The 22,029-nt window shown below is 26.8% G+C and overlaps 3 protein-coding genes across 6 annotated transcripts in view; 2 read left to right on the top strand and 1 right to left on the bottom strand.

Moving 5' to 3' along the window:
- LOC119686252 (arrestin domain-containing protein 3) overlaps positions 1 to 22,029 on the top strand; it is a 51,919-nt gene that overhangs the window by 8,382 nt on the left and 21,508 nt on the right. The gene's annotated exons all lie outside the window — the stretch shown is intronic.
- Positions 3,498 to 4,812, bottom strand: LOC119686253 (pyridoxine-5'-phosphate oxidase-like). 2 transcript variants are annotated; one of them, XM_038100782.1, is made up of 5 exons: positions 4,751 to 4,812; positions 4,603 to 4,686; positions 4,388 to 4,544; positions 3,847 to 4,303; positions 3,498 to 3,782 (listed from the first exon to the last, which is right to left on the bottom strand). In XM_038100782.1, exons 2-5 carry the CDS (start codon positions 4,628 to 4,630, stop codon positions 3,717 to 3,719), a joined length of 708 nt encoding a protein of 235 aa, XP_037956710.1. In that variant the 5' UTR covers positions 4,631 to 4,686; positions 4,751 to 4,812; the 3' UTR covers positions 3,498 to 3,716. The 2 variants fall into 2 exon arrangements, with proteins under 2 accessions (XP_037956710.1, XP_037956711.1); XM_038100783.1 differs by having other exon boundaries at positions 4,603 to 4,683; positions 4,751 to 4,793.
- LOC119686251 (arrestin domain-containing protein 17) lies at positions 7,933 to 20,452 on the top strand. 2 transcript variants are annotated; one of them, XM_038100775.1, is made up of 6 exons: positions 7,933 to 8,254; positions 8,476 to 8,599; positions 14,260 to 14,612; positions 14,893 to 15,532; positions 18,470 to 18,637; positions 20,285 to 20,452. In XM_038100775.1, exons 2-6 carry the CDS (start codon positions 8,485 to 8,487, stop codon positions 20,401 to 20,403), a joined length of 1,395 nt encoding a protein of 464 aa, XP_037956703.1. In that variant the 5' UTR covers positions 7,933 to 8,254; positions 8,476 to 8,484; the 3' UTR covers positions 20,404 to 20,452. The 2 variants fall into 2 exon arrangements, with proteins under 2 accessions (XP_037956703.1, XP_037956704.1); XM_038100776.1 differs by lacking the exon at positions 20,285 to 20,452 and having other exon boundaries at positions 18,470 to 18,708.

The following is a 22,029-nucleotide window of genomic DNA, read 5'->3' as shown; positions in this document are numbered from 1 at the left end:
TTTAAAATTGATGCGAGTCATCTTCTTCATCGCTATTCTTAGAGTTATCCGGAGGAATATTAAAAATTTTAAATTTGTGATTTGTTCAATAAAAATACTTCTGAGAATACTAACGTCCTAAAAAGTTTCATTTTTATGTAGAATTTAATGATAAACTCAATTTAGAAATAAAAAATTTTTGTATCGTTCTCCTTAGAAAATTGATTTTATGGTAATATGGTGCGTATGAGTAACGTGAACGACACCTGATTAATTAATTTTTTTTAATTACTTCTAAAATTAATATCACAGTGGAAATATTTATTTTTGAAGTAGAATTTATATATTAATTTGAATCAAAAAAAAAATTTGTGTGACATATTCCTTTTTTTTTTTACTGAAAAATCGTGTGTATGTGTTTGGTGTGATATGAAGGATAAATAAATTTTTAAAAGTACTTCTAATTACAATATCGTGCTGAAATTTTTGGGTTTTATGTAGAATTTTATTACTAATCGAAATCTAAAATATTATATAAGAATATGTGTAGTATATTCTTTGAAAATTCATTCAATGGAAATGTAGTTCGCATGTGCTTGATGTGTTTTGCGGGAGAAAAAATAATATTAAAAAATTTCAAAAAGAGTTGATATCTCGAAATTTTTTATTTCGTAGTAAAATTTAAACCTAAATCTAAATAAAATATAAAAAATGGAATCCCAGGGGATATATTTTAAGAAAATTTTTTTTTGAAATTTAAAAGTTAATATTAGTACTTAAATATAAACATTTTAAATATATGTTTAAACAATTTCATAAAAGTTCAATCAATTATCTTTGAAATTATCTATAAATTTGAAGTTTCTACCTTTTATAGAACTTGAGATATAGCCATTTGAAAATGTGTCTACTGTGCCAATTCTCAAAACCCCATGGGTCCATATCTCCTAGGCAAAAAATCACAAAATTTTTTCCCGAGATACGGGTCTTCTTATTTTATGAAAGGAGCTCATAAAAAAATTTCAGCCAAATCGGAGATCATGAGGTCATTTTTTGCCAAAATTCGTCCAATTTGTAAAAGAATGACCCATATACAGAAAAACATAAAGTGGGATTTAAGGAAATTATTGCTGCATTTTGTTAGAAGCAATGAACACTAAAAAAATTGAATTATTATAATTCAATAAAATTTTATCATCATTATACGAATATAAACATATATTTTTTCCAATTTTTTTTTTTAATTATATGACGTGCTTCTGCTTTAAATTAAAATTTTCCTAAATGACGGTTTGAGAACCAACTCATGAAATATCGAAAATCTTTATCAATTAATTTTTCTTTGTCACATAGGTTGGCAAATAAAACTTTCTACTCTGAATTAAATTTCGACTAAAAGATTATTGGTTCGAAAATGGCCCCCCATATACTTCTACAAAAACATGACATAACCTGACTACTCATTTTCATTGTACTGATATTATTTCACACTGAAAATGACTTAGCGACTTAAATGACTTAACTAGAAATTAGTTTATACATATCATTCTATAATTAAAAATCAATTAGATTCACAACTTCAAGCACGTAGCCCTGTAAAAAACTCTTTACTTGCGATCGTGAATACCACTAATGCAAATATGGCTTATATTAACATGAAAAAAAGTTACCATAATTTTACAGTACTTCATAGTTTTAGTAAATCATAGTTAAATGAATCTTTATTTTCTATAATACTAAATTTATTATTTTAAACGAGGACATATCAAACACATTCAAAACAAATATTCTTTTTCATTACACTTTTTTTTATTATAATAAATTATCCATCATATTCACAGTTTACATGTATTTAATTTTAATAATAACAACATAAAGTGATATCCATCAATATAATAACAATTAAACATCCTATCATCACAAATTAAGACAACAATGCTTCTATAATTACTACTATAGACAAAGAACGAAACTTCTATAAATTCATAGATAAATTAATTTTTAACATTTAATAACATAATAATATTATTACAGTTTATACATTAAATATGTACATTTATTAAATTTATAGGATGTACTTCCACCACAATAAAATTTATATTTATTTATTTAGAAACTAACCCACCATGCAGGATTCAACAAAATATTTGTAAGAAATTAGGAAAAATATTTTAAATACATATATTTATTACAACATATTATTTAAATTAAATTATTTAAATTTCAAGAGTTTAAATACATTTCAATATCATTTTCTCTGATACAGTATATAAATTAAGATGATATTATAATAGTAATCTTCAAGAAATTTTTATGAAGAGAAATGCATACAAGATACGTATATAATTTAGAAAATAATCCATTTTATACATGCTGACTTTTTTTTATAAACTTTATTATAGATGAGTTTTAATATATATTTCCGACGTTTCGGTTGTTTAAGACCATCATCAGGGAAAAAAATTTTTTTTAAAACAACTGAATAGAATAAAATTTGTATATGAAAAATTTTTTGACAAGTGTTTTAAATAATTACAACGAAAAATGTACAATCAGTTTTTCTTTGAAATGACTTTTCTAGCAATGCACAATAGACAACAGAAATATTTTCTATATCTCGCCGCAAATTGTATGTTGGTCTAGTCATAATGTGTAATGACTCCAGGTTAAAGCGTCGGGACAAGGAAGGTTCAGTATTAATGAAGCAAAATCTGGGTAATGATTTTTGTCAATAAAGTGTGAGGCTAAAAACATAAAAAATTTTTTATTGAAAAACCAAATCAAAAATCTGACTAATAGCCCAACACTCATCTATAATAAAGTTCGAAAATAATATCAAGAAAGCTTAAAAAGATAAACTATTAGCAGTAAATGTAGTGTATGTAGTTATATTAATAAAAAGGAGTTTGTAAGGAATGAAATAAGCAGATAAAATTTATAATTATTTTAGGATGCCCTAACTGCATTATATTGATTTAATAAAGGGAAAGTTCCAAATTCTTAGTATATACATAGATTCATATACATATATATAATAATCATTTTTTTAAGTTTTTATCTACGTTACATTATTTTTTAAACTATTAAAATATGAAGCTGCATCATTGTTAGTATTTATATTTTGATTTTGATTCAAAATTAATGCAAATATTGATATTAAATATTGGTATATTAAAACTTTTTATACAATTTTTTTTTTTTCGTTAAAATTATTTTTTAAAAATTATTCAATTCAAATATATTTCATAAATAAAAAAAATCGTTGATCTTTGAGACTTTTTCTATTAGGACAATTTTTGGTTTGAGATCGCAATTATAACTCAATTTATTTCAATGTAATAATTCAAATAGTTTTAAATTTTATATTAATTACCAATAATAAGCTTAACAAATATGATATAATTCAAAAATAATTCGTACAAAAACCCATTTAAATATCGATATTAAGTTATTTGTAAGTTGCCTTTCCAATAATAAATTTAAATTTAATTTTAATTATTAAATTCACTTAAAAATGCCTAAGCATTTTGCAGCTGCCACAAATATTTATAAAAATTTAATATACTTACATTATTATTATAATTATGTGCGCTTTATCTGATAGATGCTCGATTAGGAATAATTCTATGCTTCCTTAACATAAAACAAAATTTGGTAAAATAATTTTACAAGTTTTTTGATATAACAACAATAAAATGGAAGACTTCGTTATTTCGCAGCTTAAAGTCATAAACGTTTTATGGTGCTAATCGCTCATACACCCAACCATTTTCACCCAAATGCACTAAATTATTGTCAACCTCCTATAATAATCAAAAATAAGAAGCAATTATTATTTTATTAAATAGAAAAACAAACAAATAATACTTTTAGTGTATTTTCGCCTTTGCGAAAACGTATGCGATCATGTAAGCGATCCGTTTGACCTTGCCAAAATTCTACACAACTTGGCGTTATTAAATAACCACCCCAATTTGGCATAGGAACTTGTTCATCTGGTTTCAAGTTCTCTTTAATTTTAGCTTCAATCTCATCTAAATGCTTGCGTGAAGGAATTCTTTGACTCTGTTCACTTGCCAAAGCACCAATTTGACTGGCGCGTGGACGTTGTTGAAAATAAGCCGCAGATAGTTCATGTGGTATTTTTGTTGCAACGCCTTCAATGCGCACTGAACGCCGCAATGGGCACCAATACAGTGTCATTGCAACGTTAGGATTCTCGGCTATGTCTTGTGCCTTGCGACTACCATAATTGGTAAAAAATGTGAAACCTTCATTGGTGACATCTTTGAGCAGCACAAAACGATTCGATGGCACACCGGCTCTGTAAAGTAGTTTTATTTTTAAATTATTTTAATTGCAGAATATATTAATAAATACATTTAATAATTTTTCTTTATTTTCATACTTATTTGCTGTTGCTAAGCACGCCGCATTGGCCTCTAATATCTCGTCAGTTTGCAATGCCACCTCAAGCCATTCGCGAAATAACGAAAATGGCTCCTTATTCTTTAGGTTTTTTTCTAGCAAAATATTTTTCTTTCCGTGATATTTAAGACGTAAAGCTGGAATATATATAATATTTTTTAGAAGTTTTTAAATATTTTGTTGGAAAATGCTTACACGACATAGATTCAGCCGTTATAGACATTTTGCGTAATACAGAAAAATTACTCACTATAAGTAATAAAATATTTCAATTGACTGCTATAACAAAGCAAACAGTATGTTATTATCAATTTAACTTTAATAATAACAAAAACAAACTCACTTCTTAATTTTCTTCACGCCTATTACTTTTTTCCGTATGCTAAGCAATCTGACTGTCATTTCTCCAACAGCTGCTGTCAAACTGAAATACACTGAGAAAAATTGTTTGCATTTGTAAAGCATTATAAATTTTAAATAAAATATATGTGGCGCACACATGTAAATGTAAATAAATAAATAAATAAATAAATAAATAAATTTACAATGTCTAAGGCTGTCTTAATTAATAATAAAGTGGTAATATAGATGTACCACATATACACATATATATATATATATATATATATATGGTATATATGTAAATGTGAGATATTTACAGAATCTTATAAAGTTTTTTAATTATATCAGCATCATATCTGAAGAAGAGTAGTTCTAGTTGTTATCTATTGTTGAACATTTAATGTGAAGACGATTATTTAGAATTGTTTGTATGGATAAATTTTGATTTATCATATTGTTAAAATAGTATTGTTATATATAAAGTATATGATTACATATTAACAAAAGAAATTGTTAAAACTCTAAATTCCAATAACACAAGTTGAATGTATGTTGGCATTGATAATAATAGATTTTGTATAAAATTACATAATTAACATAGACTGAAAATTAAAATGAATACAAAATTAAGAGGAATGGGAAAAATGTTAAAAATTTCCAAATAAAACACTTTTTTAAAAATAATTATTTTATGGGCTAATTGGTCAATTATTAAATAATGATCTTTTTTAAAAAAAATTTATTATTTAGTTTTATAAGATTTTTATTGTCCAATATTTCGACTATAATCTATAGTCATCATCTGGGAACTATTGATGACTATAGATTATAGTCGAAATCAAAGAATACTAAATAATAAATTTTTTTTAAAAAAGATCATTATTTAATAACTGACCAATTAGCCCGTGAAATAATTATTTTTAAAAAATTTCTTTTGGTCATTAAAACATTTAATTATAAAATAAAACACTGAAATTTATCTTTTTTTCCAATTTTCAAATTTATGAATTTTTTCAAATCTGTTTGAATATTTATTTACATATAATTTTTGAGGTTCACAATAGTTCGTTGTATGTGGCCAGTATACCTATACTGGTCGATGTAGAGAAAATAGTGTTGTTGATTTGCGTACATTTTGGCCAGTATAGGTCAGCAACTTGCTGTTTTTTCCCATACTTGCGAGCCACCGAAATGGCTGAAAGTTCATGTGATTATATACTAAAAAATTTCTAAAATATAAATATCTTCTCGTTAACCTTTTTTTCTATTTAATATGTAGTTTTTAATTAACCGTTAATTAAATGTTAATAATAAATTATTGCATTTATCAAAAAAAGTGAAACAGAAAAACCACACGTATATGTTTTTATGAAATTTCTTATACAAACTTTATTTAAACCGAAAAAATGAAGTGGTTATTTTGCAGTTAATTTGCTATTTGTTTTTATGTTGTTTTACCGAATGAATTACTATTTGATTATATGTTTTTGTTTACATTTATGTGTTGTACATAGGCAGAAAAAATATTTTATATTATTTACACACATTTATGTGTATATATACATAGATATATTTTAGATACGACTATATATTCATACAAGCAATCTCTTATATTGATAATTATTTATCTCTCTTCTAACTAAATTACCACGAAGATAAAATAATTAAATTAAATGCACTTATCTAAACTGATAAATGCCTTATAACCTTATAAACGTATAAATTCATAAAATTTCTAAGTTAAGTGTCAAAGCTTTTATGAATTAATCGTTTACACAAATTTAATAAATTTACATAAAAATTTTGAATAAATTGATCGCATAAGGTTTACACAAATATTTAATATTGCAACGATATTGGCTAAACGTTTGGTTGAAAAATTGCGTTACTAAGCATTGCAGTTTGTATTGTCATAATTATTACTGATATAAATAGTGCTATTATATAGTTGATTGAAAAATTTACATATATATTTCACTAAGTGCGTTCTTATAACCGTCTACGTGAACACATAAAATTCTGTATTTAATAAAAATATATGCTTAAATGAGTACACTTATTATTTTGTTGCGAACTAAAAATCAGATATATGTATTATTACTGAGTCGTATAAAAATTTATGTGTTTCATATGTACTATGACAATATTTTTAGCCAACACTGTCTAACTGAAGGCGTTTTTGTTCGGACTTATTATTTTATTTTATTTTATTTAATTTATTAATGATTCAAAGAATTTCTTACAAAATATTATTTAAAATCCAAATTGAGAATTCTGTTGTGTATCAGAACTTGGACTTATTATGAAATTGATTACAATTTCAATTTGAATGTACATAAATTAAATAAATTTATTGTCTTAATGACCAAATATTTTTAATAATATTTCTTATTTTTAAAGGGGTAATTGGTCAATAGTTAAATAATTATTATATAACTCTTCACAAATTAGCCCGTTAAAAAACAAAAATTATTATAAATTAAATAAATGCCTCTACGAATAGAATAGTTTTGAAATTTAACAATTAAAAATAAAAAATATAATTAATTAATTAATTCAATTATTCTACAGCTGGTTTATGATTTCGTTCTAATATATAAATACAGCAAGTAAAATTGTTAATAAAAACTTTCATAGCAAAAGTAACAAAACTCCAGCAAAAATATGCGAACATAAAAAGTCAAGTACGGCTTTGGATCAGTTGGTTAAGGTGCGCTGATTCTGAGCTTCATATTTGGCAGGACCCGAGTTCGATTCCTGGTACTTGCAGTCTCAAAAATAATTATTTACGAATAATTAAATATAAGAATTATTTCCAAGACCACTGATGAAGGGTATTTGGCAATACTCGAAACAGCTGTATGGTCAGCCAAAAATTCAATTAATTAAAATAATTTAAAAAATAAATTTTTGTTGTTGTTTCACTTCTGTTCGAAAACCTCTTTATGTAAATTAAATAAATAAATATTATTTTTAGCCATCACTGTGTAACAAATTTATTGCACGAGATAAATATTTTTGTACAATGCAAATTACAAAAACAATTCAAAGTTGTTTACAAACGTTCGTATCTCGGTCTTTGGTTGACAGCTGCGCTTGAGCCGTACTGTCAAAAGCTTTCATACTTTCACGAGACGAATGTCAAAGCAAAAGGATAATTCAAAGGAAAACAATTAGCTGAGCTAAAAGGAATGAGAAAGCAAAGTGTATGACAAATTGAGAAGCACACAAATTTTTGTATTTTGGCAGTGCTGCCAAAAGGCTAAAAGGGACTGGAGCAACAATAATAATTTGGAGCAAAACGTGGGGATACAGTCGCATTGCTGTGCGATGACATGACACAGAAAACACACAAAAGGTTGGTCGTTCGCGAGGACAGTACGTTGGGGCGCATGAAGCATCGACAAACAAAATTGTGAAAAGGAATTTAGTCAAAGCAAAAATAAAATATAAAAATAAAAAAAATTGTCCTGCATATTTAAATGACAAGTTAAGTGAAGTTGAGGTAGGATTTGCAAGTTAAAGGATATTTTATTTATGTGTAAAATAAGTAAATGTGAAAAATAAGTTCAAGAATTTAAAATTTATTAATAAAGAGGAATTTAATTTAGTAAAACAAATAAAAATATACTTCCGGAATAATAAGAAACATTTAACAAGAAAAAAAAAATAAATATTTTATTATTAAAACAAGTGAAGAAAAAAGTAATCTATTTAAATATTTAGTGTGCCTATATGCCAATTGAGTGCCTTATATCCTTTGATAACAATCCTCAAGGTGTATATTATGCTGGACAAGAATTATCTGGCGTGGTCGATCTTGGCGTCGACACAACCAAAAGAATTAAAGGTGAGTAATGGGAAATTTTTAAATGAAGCACCAGTGCTGACCTAAAAAACTCTAACTAAATTTTTTTATGCATGCAAATATGTATAGAACACACATATACATATATACACACAACTACATTACATCAATACTAATTAAATTCTATACTTCCGAATAATTTGCACAGTATGACTCACTACGGTCATTACGGTAGCTCAGCCATATCCTGTTGCCTTTAATGACTGTCTGCAGCCTACCACTTGCTCCTCCAGAATGTCAATTACTGCAGTTAACTGTAAACTATTGATGTCACACTGGAACAAAAGTTCTGAGAAAAGAAAACAAAGACATTTTCGCATTTGCGGTTTTTCGCAGTGTATTTAATTTTGCCTATCGCATTACAAATTTGTTTAACAGAAGCGGATTGAGCTCTCACTAGAACAAGGCCCTTATATCTAACACCTAAACTTATAATTTCCTCATATTAAATTTAAAATATTTAAAGCATGAGCGAAAATTTTAATTTATTATCGTAGTGACAATTCTCCCAGTGGGGGAATTCTTTGTTAATTTAGACGTAACAAGCGCCCTTGAACAGAAGTTTCCCTACTTTGCACATGTTTGTCTGTGGTTTAGTTTCGTTTATTTGTTTTGTTAATTCGCAAAGGAACTAAAAAAACTCTCTTTGCATATTTCACCACTTTTCCTACTTGTTTTTTAATTTCTTTTAGTAGCTTTAAGTGTGTTGTATGTGTACACTACACTCTACACTCAAAGTAGGCATCGTCGGTTATCAGTTCGTTTATACTGGATTCCACAAGAGTTTTGTTTTTAATTTTAACTTTCAATTGTTGTTGCTTTCAATGCAAAATGAAAATTTTTGACAGCTAAAATTATAAACAAAACTCTCGTGTGAATCCAGTATTTGACAATTATTTAATCTTAAAATCAATATATGAATTAAATTAATAATAGTGGAATTTAATTTCAAAAATAAAATAATTATTAAAAAAATTAACTAAATAAAGAAGAAAGTAAAAAAATAACAACAAAATAAATATTCTTAGAAAACAAGTGAAGCATATAACGTATGTCTGATATACCTGTTATATATAAACAAACTTTTTCGGGTACGTTTTACGACAGATTATGAACTTTTTAGGACATAATAGAGACCAGTCTTACAATACACAATTAAGTAATCGGTAACTATTTGATTTTGGGCACATAAGTCTAAAAATTTATTTAAATTAATGACAGTCTTATATATAAAAAAAAACGAACGAGATAGAACGTTAACAGTAGCTTAAGTGGTAACTAATGTTTATGAACGTAATTTTCGGAGACCAATAATTGAACAGGACATTATCTGTGATAACAGTCACAAATGCATTGAATGAGATATGTATATTAAATTCATGACATTTCTAAACGATATAAAAATTATAGTCGCTCCAGGATTTCATCTAAAAGTTCCACGTAGACAAAGGAGCTATAGGGATTGACACCTGACCTTCTTCCAAATGCATCGAATGAGATATATGTGTATAATATTCATGACACTTCTATACGTTAAAAATAGTATAGACGCTCTAGCATTTCATCTGAAAGTTCCAAATTAGTTTAAAGCTATCGACCCTAAAAGCAATATATCGAGTTTTTATTGAGTGTATATCGAGTCTTACTGTCTGTTCATTGTTGCCTTCAAGCAACCGATTAATGTTTCAAATAATATAAAACAAGATAACCAACAAATGTTTATATATCTTTATATTATATTTATATCTATATATTATTCACAAGTAATCTTAAGAGATATAAAATAATTGTAATTTGTTAAAATTAAGTTATGTGGAGTTACTGATGAACAGTATGTTTCTACTGAAACCCAAAACTGAGTAGTCAAAATGAAATGCTTGATGGTTTCTTTGATTTGATTATTTCAACTTCAACAATGAGAGTTAATGCGGAGTTTTTCTGTATAGCTTATGTAGGTCGGGCCTACTGGAAAATTATATATGGCTTAAGAGTTTTCCTCCTATTATTAGCTATCTGAAGAATAGGAGCATGGACTTCTCTTAATGATCTCCGTAACCGGTGGTTACATCCAAAAAACCACCAAAATGTCTGCTTTTCCAAATTCTGCCAACCAAGAGAGGGTAATTTGAATAATTCGTTTTTTAATACAGAAAAGCAATAACTTTATCAAATCACTTCTGTTTTGAAAACAGTAATAAGTCGTTGTACTGAATTTTTAATTATTTCCATTTCTTTTTCGTTTAAATAAGTTACTAATAAAAAAATGTCGAAATATTCAGTGGAAATGTCAACTGGTCTGATAGAATTGTTATTGTTTACAACATACATATATATATTTTATACACAATAGATAAAAATGTAGCTCAGTAACAGTATCACCATCGCCGATTAAATTTTATTTTGTTTTTGCTGCAATGTTTTGGGCACAAATTTCAAGCGACTATAAATTAAGCTGCAATAATATTTTTAAAAACAACAGGCAAGGACATTGTAAATGCATTTTAATTGTTATTGTTATTGTTATTGTTACTGCATTTATAGTTGTTGCTTTTGTTGGGTATCATATTCACTTTTTAGTGCAATTACGCTTATCTGCTATACGAAATCCGACACACATGTTCAGGATAAAAACACAAGCAACAACTTTTGTTATACCCTGAGACCTATATATACATCTACATGCGAGTATATTTATATAAATGTCCCCTCTTGTCAGCTAAACTGAATCCCTTGAGCTCCCAACCACTTGTACACACAACCACACAGCTCTCATCCTGCACTCTTATTAATCCCTTTGCCATCTCTGTGTTAGCGTTTCATAATTTATGTACATTTGTGCGTGGCTTTACACGCTTGTATGTCACTCTGGTGTGTGTCAGCGAAAGCTTTAGTGTTGACAACGCCACCCACTGATGGCAATGCTACATCGCCCCTCCGCAATTTTTTTATGTCTGTTTCTGCTGTGCCTTAATTATTTTGTGTTAATTGTTGTGTTTGTTGTATTTTTAATATTCATTATTTTCTGCTTAAAAATTCCATTAAAAAATAAAAAAAAATGTTTTTTTTATTAATCCACTTAAACTGAAGTCTATTTTTAAACTGTTTTTTCCTATTTGCCAAAGGCCTTTTCAAAATGTCCTTAATTTCTTAATGTCACCATCAAATAGTAGCGGTGAAAGTGATTAATAAAATAATTCAAATTTAATTTAAATATTCTTATAATTTTGGCTTTAATTTTCTATTTTAAATTAGTTAAAATGTGATATTCTCAGGGACATCAAGATTGATCCCATCAAAAAATACATAAAGGATAGAGCCCTGAAATTATTTGCGAAATCTGACAGACTTACCAACACCGCATTATCGAATCTCAAAATGGTTACAGGCTCCTCGGGGAGGTATGCAGATCTGAGGTCAATTATTGCTTAGTCTGATGAAGTGATAAACAACAATCTAGTCAAGGCGCAAAGAGGGCTTTTGAAGAAACCTCGCAGTTAATAGAGAATAAAAGTGTTCAGATGCACTGACTCAACTAGCCTCAACATAATAATTAATATAAAATATTTAATTAAATTATTTTAATTTATTTACATTTATTATGAATTTATGTAAAATTTATTATGATTACTTTAATTTAGTTTTAAATTGGTTTTGATTTTGTACGGCGACTAATGAAATAGCTATTCAACCTTAAATGTTAATATATCTGTTAAGAACTATACAATTAAATTTAGGCGATAGAAGAGCACAATTCCATTCTTATAAGCCTATTAAACCTCAAACACAAAAAAAAAAAAACAAATTAATAAATTAAAATTAAATTTTAATATTATTAATACCAGGGCTTCAGTTTCCTTTCCGGTTCTATTAAAAAAGTAGGAATCTTATTTTCCTATTATTAAAATCATTTCATATATACTATTAAGAAAGCATACTTTACTGATTTATCTATAATGATAAGAATAACCCTTACATTTCTAAATATGAATAACTGAAGAGGAATATACATATATAAGCAGTGCTTATCCCCTATTTTTTTTCGGTTTGACGCTGCTTTTCACTCCGGCTAAGCTATCAGTTTTCTGCGGGTAACAGTTTAGTCTCGGTTCGAAACTTGGCTTTATTCTACTAAATATTGAAACTTTTTGAAAAATGCCCTTATTTAGAAAACATTATTTAGTACTTAAAAATTTGTTAGAATCGTAAGAAATTTAATATACATACATAATAAGAAAAAATCAATATATAATAAATTCAAACCCTAATTACTTAAGATTTAGGCCTCTACTTCAAATGTTCTTTCTATATAGTAAAATACTTTGAAACTTAAAAATCCAAAATTTTTCAAGAAAATTATTTAATAATAATTGCTATTGTTTAATAGGTTTGTTAAGACTTAGGCGAACAAACAGAGCGTACTGGTTTAAAGATAAGTACTTAAAACCAAAACGCAAGATGAATGGTAGAGAAAAAATTGAATGTGGAGCTAATTGAGCAAATGCCACGTTTGATAAACTAAACAATATATGGCGATCTAGTGAACTCAGTAGGCAGGCCAAACTGCGAATCTTTAACACAAATGTGAAATCTATCTTGTACTACGGCTGTGAAACGTGGAAGCACACCAGACATATAGAAAGAAAGATACAAGTGTTTGTCAACAAGTGTCTACGTAGAATTCTCAAAATATGGTGGCCGGATCAAATATCAATTGAACGCCTGGTGCACCAAACGAATCAAAATAAAAAGAGAAAGTGAAAATGGATAGGCCATACACTTCGATAACCGAGAAAGTACATAGCTAGGCAAGTGTTGGCATGGAGTCCACAAGGTACTCAAGGTACTAAAAAAACAATCATTCATAAAGAAAATATATAGGATCTTATCAAACAATATTAATTGGAAATTGACAAATTTGTCAACTAGATTTAATACAATTCAAAATAACATAAAATTCGTATTTTTGCAAACTATGAAGTGTTTTACTTGAAAAAAGCGACTTCTAATCCATCACACATTTCTCATAGACAGATTTAAGTATGACTTTCGAGATAAAATAAGATAACGTTCCCAACGGATTGAAGTGGAGTGAAGCATTAGTGATTTTATCTGTCTCCAAACCGATCCGATTTTCGATTTCCGAAAGAAATCCATTTTGCTAAGATGGTGACGCAAGTTATGGACACCTGCTATTTGTTCTACCTAGGAGAAGTGCCATAACGTAGTCGTAAAACAGAATCATTTGTTGAGCTTGGTGGTTGGTTGGTTGCAGTGGCAGGCCATTATATAACCGCATGTACTGCAATTAGTGATTTTTCGCCCTTGCAAGAACCGTAGTATAGAAGAGTAGAGACTAAATCTATCCTGCCTATCCTGGTTACTTAGAGTGTGACGTAAGCAGCGACATCTTTTTATTGAAGTTCCTATGATTTTAACATCTTTTGCAAATATTTTTTATGAATGTAATCGACTCGTCACTCCAACGCTAAAGGTGCCTTTAGGGTTGGTTCCTCTTCATATTAGTTTCCTCTTCTGCGCTGTGTGTTCTTTTTTAATTGTGTGTTGAAACTACATCAGATTTACACAAAAAAAAAAATAAATAATAATGTTAATAACATCTTATTTTAATAAATTTTTTATAGCTATTCACATCACTGTCAGCGGTTACGCAAAAACGAGATGGATAAAAAAAGGATATCCACGTGATAGCGAACGCGCAATATGTCGCGCGTATCGCTCATATTTGTCATCCCGTTCATATGTGCTGGGCACATGTGCCAGCAGTTCGTGCATGGATTGGAGTGCAGGTGAATATTCGTATACGTTTCACGTAATACTGCCAGAAAATTTGCCAACAGCGTTCGATGGCAAATACGGACAAATACGCTACGAAATCATAACGACTATCGAACGACCCAGCAGGCATCCAAAAGTCTTTAAACTGCCGTTCACTGTAATACAACCGTTGAATTTGAATGAGGATGCTATATATAGGGTAAGTTTTGTTCCTCTAAATAGTAAGTTTTGTTCCTAAATAGTAAGTTATATGGGGGCTCTTATTACTGAATGGTTTATTACTTTTTTACTAAAAAGCGATAAAAGGTATGAATGAAAAAATAAGCAGATTTTGTTCTAGAATTGCAGACACTATTTTTTCAATAAAAATAGATATTCTTAATACTTTAAGAAATGTATATTATAATAAATTCGTTTTCTATTTTATGTTCTTTTTTAATCCATAATTATTTCAACTCTAAATAAATGATTAATTTTAGATACCATTAGATATACTCAATCGCAAACGTTTTTGGAGCTTTTGTTGCCCAACTGGACCATTAACTGTGAAATTCTCAACGCCCTATTGTGGCTATGCACCCGGCCAAAAAATACATTTCGTCCTTTATATAAATAACGAATCATCAATCGATATAACCGAATGCGAAGTCAAATTAAAACAAGAAGTCATCTACGAATCACACGATCCACAACATGAATTTCGTTATGATAAAAATTTAATAGCGCGCAAGCAATTTGGCAATGTTTTACGTTGGAGTCGGAAAGTGTATCGCGGTTGGTTGGATTTACCATCCATAGCACCAACATCGGCTAGAACAACTTGTCCCATATCTGTGAATTATTTAATTAAAATCATTATAAAGCCGACTGAATTTCATTGGAAGTTAAAGCTTAAAGTACCTATAACAATTGGTAGTATACCAATTATGGACAATCCTATGACCATTAATGAGACGTTATTACATATACAAATGTCAACGCGCACAAATAATAATAGTTATGTTAGTGGTGAACCATCACCCACTTCATTGCGACAACAACAGGAGCAACATGAAAGTCGAGCCACGCCTGCCATACTAGTAACGGATGGAGACAATCCACCGGATTATATACCTATGAGTAAGTAAGAGATAAGATAAAAGTAATTTGTATAGAAAACAGTTTATAAAATAGGGATATATTCCATATGATGTATTATAGGAACTTCGTGTTATTAAGTGTTAAGATAATCCCTTAAAGTTCTTATATCCCCATAAAATGCTGACAGTAGACTATTCTGTTCCATTATATTTCATGTGTTTTTAACTTCACTTTCACCTTCTCTAAACAAAACTAGTTAAAGAATGTAGATCTCATAAACCAAGACCAGATTTTGGGTAGTCATTAAAAGGGACGCGTGATTACTGCAATGCTTACTGCAATTCTCTCTGGTTACTGGTGTATAGGAACCCCTTTTAGAGAAATTTCACATTTCTTTTCACATACTTACTCTAGAAGTTGTGCAAACTTATCGGAAAAAGTATTAAGGTCTACCTAAAGCCTACAGAAAAAACAGATTTTTAGGGAAGTCCTTTTTAGACAGTCTGTCAGACTGTCTATTTAAAGATAAGGGTGAAAGATCTGTTAAACTATCCAAACTCAACGAGATGGGTTTAGTTTTTGTCTTTTTTTTTTATAACTTAAAGTGTTTTGGTAGGAATGTGAGAAAGTTGCTAATTATCGATATCGATAGTTGCTAAAAGTCTTGCCGTAATAGCAAGTTTAATGAATTTTTTATTTCTATGCTTTTGTTTCTTTTATATTAAGCTCTAAGCTCTACTAGTTTTATATGGATTTTTTTGTTTCTATATGTTTGCATAGACTTCAATCCAAATAAATGCCCAGGTAGATATTGTTATATGCTTGGTGTATGGGTATTATATTTAAAGTAGTTATCAAAAAGGTATCAAATAATTATATACGATATATCCATATACCATATATATATATAAACTTTTACCAAAGAATCTATAGTACAACGCTCATACAAACGAAATACCCACTTTATTTTCCTGGTGGATTTATAATAAATCCGCCCAACCTCATGCAACAATGTTCGATCGAGTCACAACTGGTATGACGTCCAGTTCAAACTCATTGCAACCCACAATTGTTTTTATACGCCTGTTTCTTTTGCCTTGTTTTTATTTGTCTATTTTATTAATATACATTGATTAGTAGCGAAGTGAATGGTAAAGAAATCCCTCAAATAATTTTTCGATATACTTTGTTGCTTTATCTTCTTGTTTCCAGTACAAGGCCCATATCATAGGAGTAAAGAGTAATAGAATATATTATTTTTTTTATTGCAACAAATGATGCACTACAAAAACCATTATGTATGTACAAATGTGATATTGGAGACATTAAGTCTGCAGTATATTAATGTGTATGTTTTTATTGCACATTTGTGTGCATATATTTTACCTCAAAAGGAACTACTTCTTAATAGTTTGAATTTTTGGTGACTTTTTGTGATTATTTTAAAAAATATTTTTAAGATTCATATAAAAGTGTTTGAAAAGTATTTTAAAGAAAATAAAAATATTAGAAAAGTAAGAAAAATTATATTGAAAAAATGTATAGAAGTCACTAAAACCACTAATAATGCTTCCTGGTTTGAGGAAGCGCATGAATGCTATTTACAAAGGATTGAAATGTTAAAATTGGAAAAGTCAGAAAAAGAAAAAAATCCGATTTGAGACATAAATAAATTTGTAATGTGCTTTTACACTACAATTCATACCAATAGCAAACAGGTAATTTTGTTTTATATACTATTAAATTTAAAAACTTATGAAATGTACACAATTTTGACTTCGTCACTGAAATGCTGTTTGATCGCTTGAACATTTTACAGCGAACAAACATACAAACATGCATATAATGTAATACAGAGGGTTGCATGTATGATTGAATACGTATGCAGTCGGGCTTTTGTCAGCCTTACTCGACTCACATATAGGTTTGAACTGAACATCATACCAGATGTGATTCGATCGAACATTGTTGCATCAGGTTGGGTGGATTTATTATAAATCCACCAGCAAAATAAAGTGGGTATTTCGTTTATATGAGCGTGGCACTTCTTTGTACTATAGATTCTTTGCTTGTACTCTAGACTCAAAAGTATTACTTGGGTGTGTTAATTTCTATATGATTATATTGACTTCTATATAAGTGATAGGTATCATTATCTGTTTGAATATTCCTACGCTATTTAAGGTATCACAATTGATGGTTTACATGAAAGTGAACAATTTTTTATTTTATTATATTTTATTTTTTTAATTTTTTTATTAATTTTTTTTAATTTCCAATGTATATTTTCATTATATCTATATTAGTTTTTATATACTATTTTATTTTAATATTATTAAGTATTGTTTATCACTTTCTAAATTGGTTTCCGAAACCTACTTATGGATTTTGGTCTAACGTTCCAAGCAGCACGTTTTGGCTTCTCGTTCGATTTTACGTGAAATATATCCAATCCTGCATTCAACTTAAACTTGGGGTCTTGAAAATCAGATTCGCTGTATGTACTAGTTGTTTATTACCTGCCAATTGCTAAGTAGCTTTTGTTATAGTCCCTATATAATGGAACTACGCAGAGGCTGTGTGGCAATTTGTATTGAGCACAATAAGGATAACATCGACCAGGTTAAAGACACGTTGCCTTTTATATTTGGATGTTAATTTGTGGGATTCGCGGTCACCAAATTTATTATTTACTTTATATATTTATTATTTATTTTATATATTTATTTATTATTTATTTTATATATTTATTTATTATTTATTTTATATATATATATTATTTATTTTATATAATTCCGTTTTATTAATATTATTACAATTTTATTTTTATATTTTATAATTATTAATTCGATTTACCAATTATATTTTGAATAGCTTATAAAGTGCAGTATATTTGTTTTAACCGTTGTTGTTTCTGTTTAAAAATATAATATTAACATAAATTATTAAATTTAATAATTTTATTTTGTATTTTAGTGCCGCCATCGTATCAGGACGCTATGGCATTGAGTGATAAATTCTATGATGATAATGAATATTTGCAGAACATCAGTATGAGCAGTATTACGACTAATGATAAAAATGAAAGCTTTAAGCCACGTTATCCCGTTTATTATGAATATGAAACACCAACCATACCGCCCGGTATAGATGATTCTACATCAGATATATATGATAATGTCTAGTTGCGCTCTATTTATTAATGCTCTAAAAATTATTTAAATTTTTATTTAATTATTATTAAATCTTAAATAATTAGAATGCAATGTTATTTTTTTTATTTTGTGATGCTATAATTAATACTAAAGTTAAAATTTAAAAATAGTTAACGTTATACATATATTCATTTTGTTTTTTTTTATCTTGTAAGCGTAGTTAGTAATTTATAATTCAAAATTTTTCTAAACAATATATACTAAAATATTTATAACTTTACAAAACCAAAATATTACTTTTACAACTAAAATTTTTAATATACATATATACAATTTTTATTAATAATAACAATTGTCATTACCTATATTGATTAATATTGTTGATTATATATATAAAAAAATTTTTTTCTTAGTAATTAAAAATTTAATCATTTTCGTATTTATATAATTGCTTTAAGTACTTATACACTATTATATATTAATAAAACAATATTATGTTTGCTCCACTTCTCTTCGCATATGTATATGTATATTTATGTACATTTAAACATTTAAATAATGCATTTATATCTGTTTATATATAATAAACATATTCTTCTTATAAAAAAAATTTTAGTGTTTATTAATTAAAAAATGTTATTTAAATTTGAAAAACAAAATTAATTCAAAGGAGTGTATTGCTCTATTTATGAGCTTGTTGAACGATTCTGTTCAAATAAAAAGAAGTATTTTTGCATATATATTACTTTGTATTAATATTAAAGTCACTAATAAAAAGTCATAAATAAAATACAGTTACTAAGATAATAACAAAAAACAGTATTTGCCATATTTATTAAGAAATAATTTAGTTATTTCTTAATAAATGTTAGTTTATGTTTCAAAGATTCGAAATTTGAAATTTTTTAAATACTAAAATATTTTAAAATACTATATAAATATGAATGCATAATTTAAATAAAATTAATAAATTTTAATTATTTACAAATTACTTTAGTTATTATATTATTATAAATAAACAGTACATAATTTGCAGTTCATGTATTTACACTTATTATTAATCATAAATTATTATAATTATATGTATAAGTGGTAAGCAAAAAAACAAAAAAAATAAATATTCGTATTAAAAATATATTTTCTTATTTATTCAAAATTATTGGAGTATATATTTTCTATATAGTATAAATAAATTTGATTTATTATAACTCTTAAATGTATTAATACTCTAATATATGATACTTATTGTATATTTAAAATGTTCATTAAGTCGACAAGTAATCATTTTTTTTTAACTTTTTGTGATAAATTTGCACGCAATAACACAATTTTAATAACAAAATTTTTTTATTATTGAACAATTATTTAAACATTAAAAAACCAAGATAATACCAACAACAACAAAAACAACAAGTATCTTTCATTTGAGTTATTAACCTGATTTGTTTGCCTGCCTGAACGTATCTGTAATCGTAAATATGCAACTCAAAATTATATATTTTTTTCTATTTAATTATTATTTAAAAATAGTTTTGCCTTTAAAAATAATTTTAAGACAAATACTAATAAATATCAACTATTTTCGTCTTCCTTCTGTACCTCAACTCAACTACAACTCTATGAACGTGTGCAACAGAGAAGCTTTATGACGTATCGCCATCTCAGCTACGTATCGCTTTAGAGCCGCCATCGCTGGAGGACCCGCACACGCCAAGTGCAGCCAACTTAACAATTTTTCCATACGAAAAAAAATAAAAAATTACTTCTAAAATAGTTAAATATTTAAATTATCATATTTATATTTAAAATTAACGTTTAAATAGCTTTAAGTCGGAAAAATCGTTATAAACAAAACATTACGAATTAAATTTGAAGCGTAAAAAAATGAAAACAAGTTGCTTTCTTTAATTTAAATAATTTTTAATATATAAAATGTTTTTATTAAACTAAAGTAATGCATTTTTTATAATTCAAAAAGTGCCACCTGCTCTTTTTTTTAAATATTTTACCATTTCAATTAAAATAAATAAAAAATAAATTTAAATTATAAAAGTTTATAAATCAAAAATTAAAAAGTTTTAATTTATTTTAATTACATAAAATAATGTTAAAAAATAAATTTATTTCTATTCTTATACTTCGTATAACTTATAATCCTTAAAATTTATTATGACATTATAATTTTATATATAAAATATATTATAGTGAATAATAATCGACCAGTTAAAAGAATACATTTTGTGATTGAAGTTAGCAGAGCCGTAAATAAACATATTTTCTATTTAAAAAATTATAAGTAGATGAAGCTTTTCAAACGGAAATATGAAATGCATTGAAAGCCGAGAGTTAAGCTTGAATCCCTTAAATAAAGGGATTCTCATTTAAAGGAATGAGGAGAAAATATCCCTAGGAGTAAAACGTACATGAATCCTTTTCCATTTAATGAAACAAAATAAATTAATAATTTGACTTAATTTATTTTTGTTGATTAATAATGAAATTCGGAAAAATTAAGAAGTTGAGTGGGATAAGTAATACTTTAATAGCTTAAAGAATAAAATGAATTTATTTTCACAAATATGAATTTAACAAAATTAAAAAATGTTCTTCTCTTCATATTTATTAACAACAAAATCCTAAAGTCATATAAAAAAAACAATAAGTTATTTATTTAAATTTATTTTTTAATATTTGTAATATATTAATATAATATATAATAATATAATATATAATAATATAATATATATTATATAATATATAATATAATATATATTATATAATATATAATATAATAAAATATAATAGGCTAATATTTAATTTATAAATATTTCGTATTAATTTTTTTTAAATTTCAATTCAGTCACTATTTGTATAAAAAAAGTTTATTTCTTTAAATTAATTAAAAGTTTAATATGACAAAGAACCAATTTAAAATAACAAAAAAAAAAACAGCTATGTAGTCAGTTGAAAAATTCTATTAATTAATAAATTTTTTTTATATGTTGGTTAAAATGAAATGAAATAAAATTTTTTTATGATATTTTTATGATGTACACAATTAGTTTTATTAAATATTTCTATATATTGAAATTTTTAGTTACTATTTTAAGATGACTTCATAAAAAAGTCTATAAATCTTATTCAGCACGATTTTTGTAATCTATGCATATTAATTTATTCTATAATTAATATAACAAAAATAATAAATTGTTTACAATTACACAATTATGCAAAATAATTAAAAGTTGTTAGAAAGTGGGAAGCTCTGAAGCGAATAATTTGGATGTAATTCAATTCAATTCAATAGCAAAACACCGTTTAATTTATAATCAATTCATTAAAGTGAGTCAATAGTAATGTATAGTCAGTATTTACGACAGG

This window comes from Teleopsis dalmanni, chromosome 2, assembly GCF_002237135.1.
Source record: "Teleopsis dalmanni isolate 2A chromosome 2, ASM223713v2, whole genome shotgun sequence".
NCBI lineage: Eukaryota > Metazoa > Arthropoda > Insecta > Diptera > Diopsidae > Teleopsis > Teleopsis dalmanni.
The sequence above is the reverse complement of the archived record's forward strand: the minus strand, read 5'-3'. Positions and strand labels throughout refer to the sequence as shown.

Coding starts and splice junctions, on each gene's coding strand:
- LOC119686251 (XM_038100775.1), top strand. CDS start 8,485: ATGCCAATTGAGTGCCTTATATCCTTTGATAACAATCCTCAAGGTGTA. Junction 14,613..14,892: donor ATGAGGATGCTATATATAGG/GTAAGTTTTGTT, acceptor GATTAATTTTAG/ATACCATTAGATATACTCAA. Junction 15,533..18,469: donor ACCGGATTATATACCTATGA/GTAAGTAAGAGA, acceptor TTTGTATTTTAG/TGCCGCCATCGTATCAGGAC.
- LOC119686253 (XM_038100782.1), bottom strand. CDS start 4,630: ATGTCTATAACGGCTGAATCTATGTCGT. Junction 4,545..4,602: donor AACGGCTGAATCTATGTCGT/GTAAGCATTTTC, acceptor TATATATTCCAG/CTTTACGTCTTAAATATCAC. Junction 4,304..4,387: donor TGCTTAGCAACAGCAAATAA/GTATGAAAATAA, acceptor ACTACTTTACAG/AGCCGGTGTGCCATCGAATC.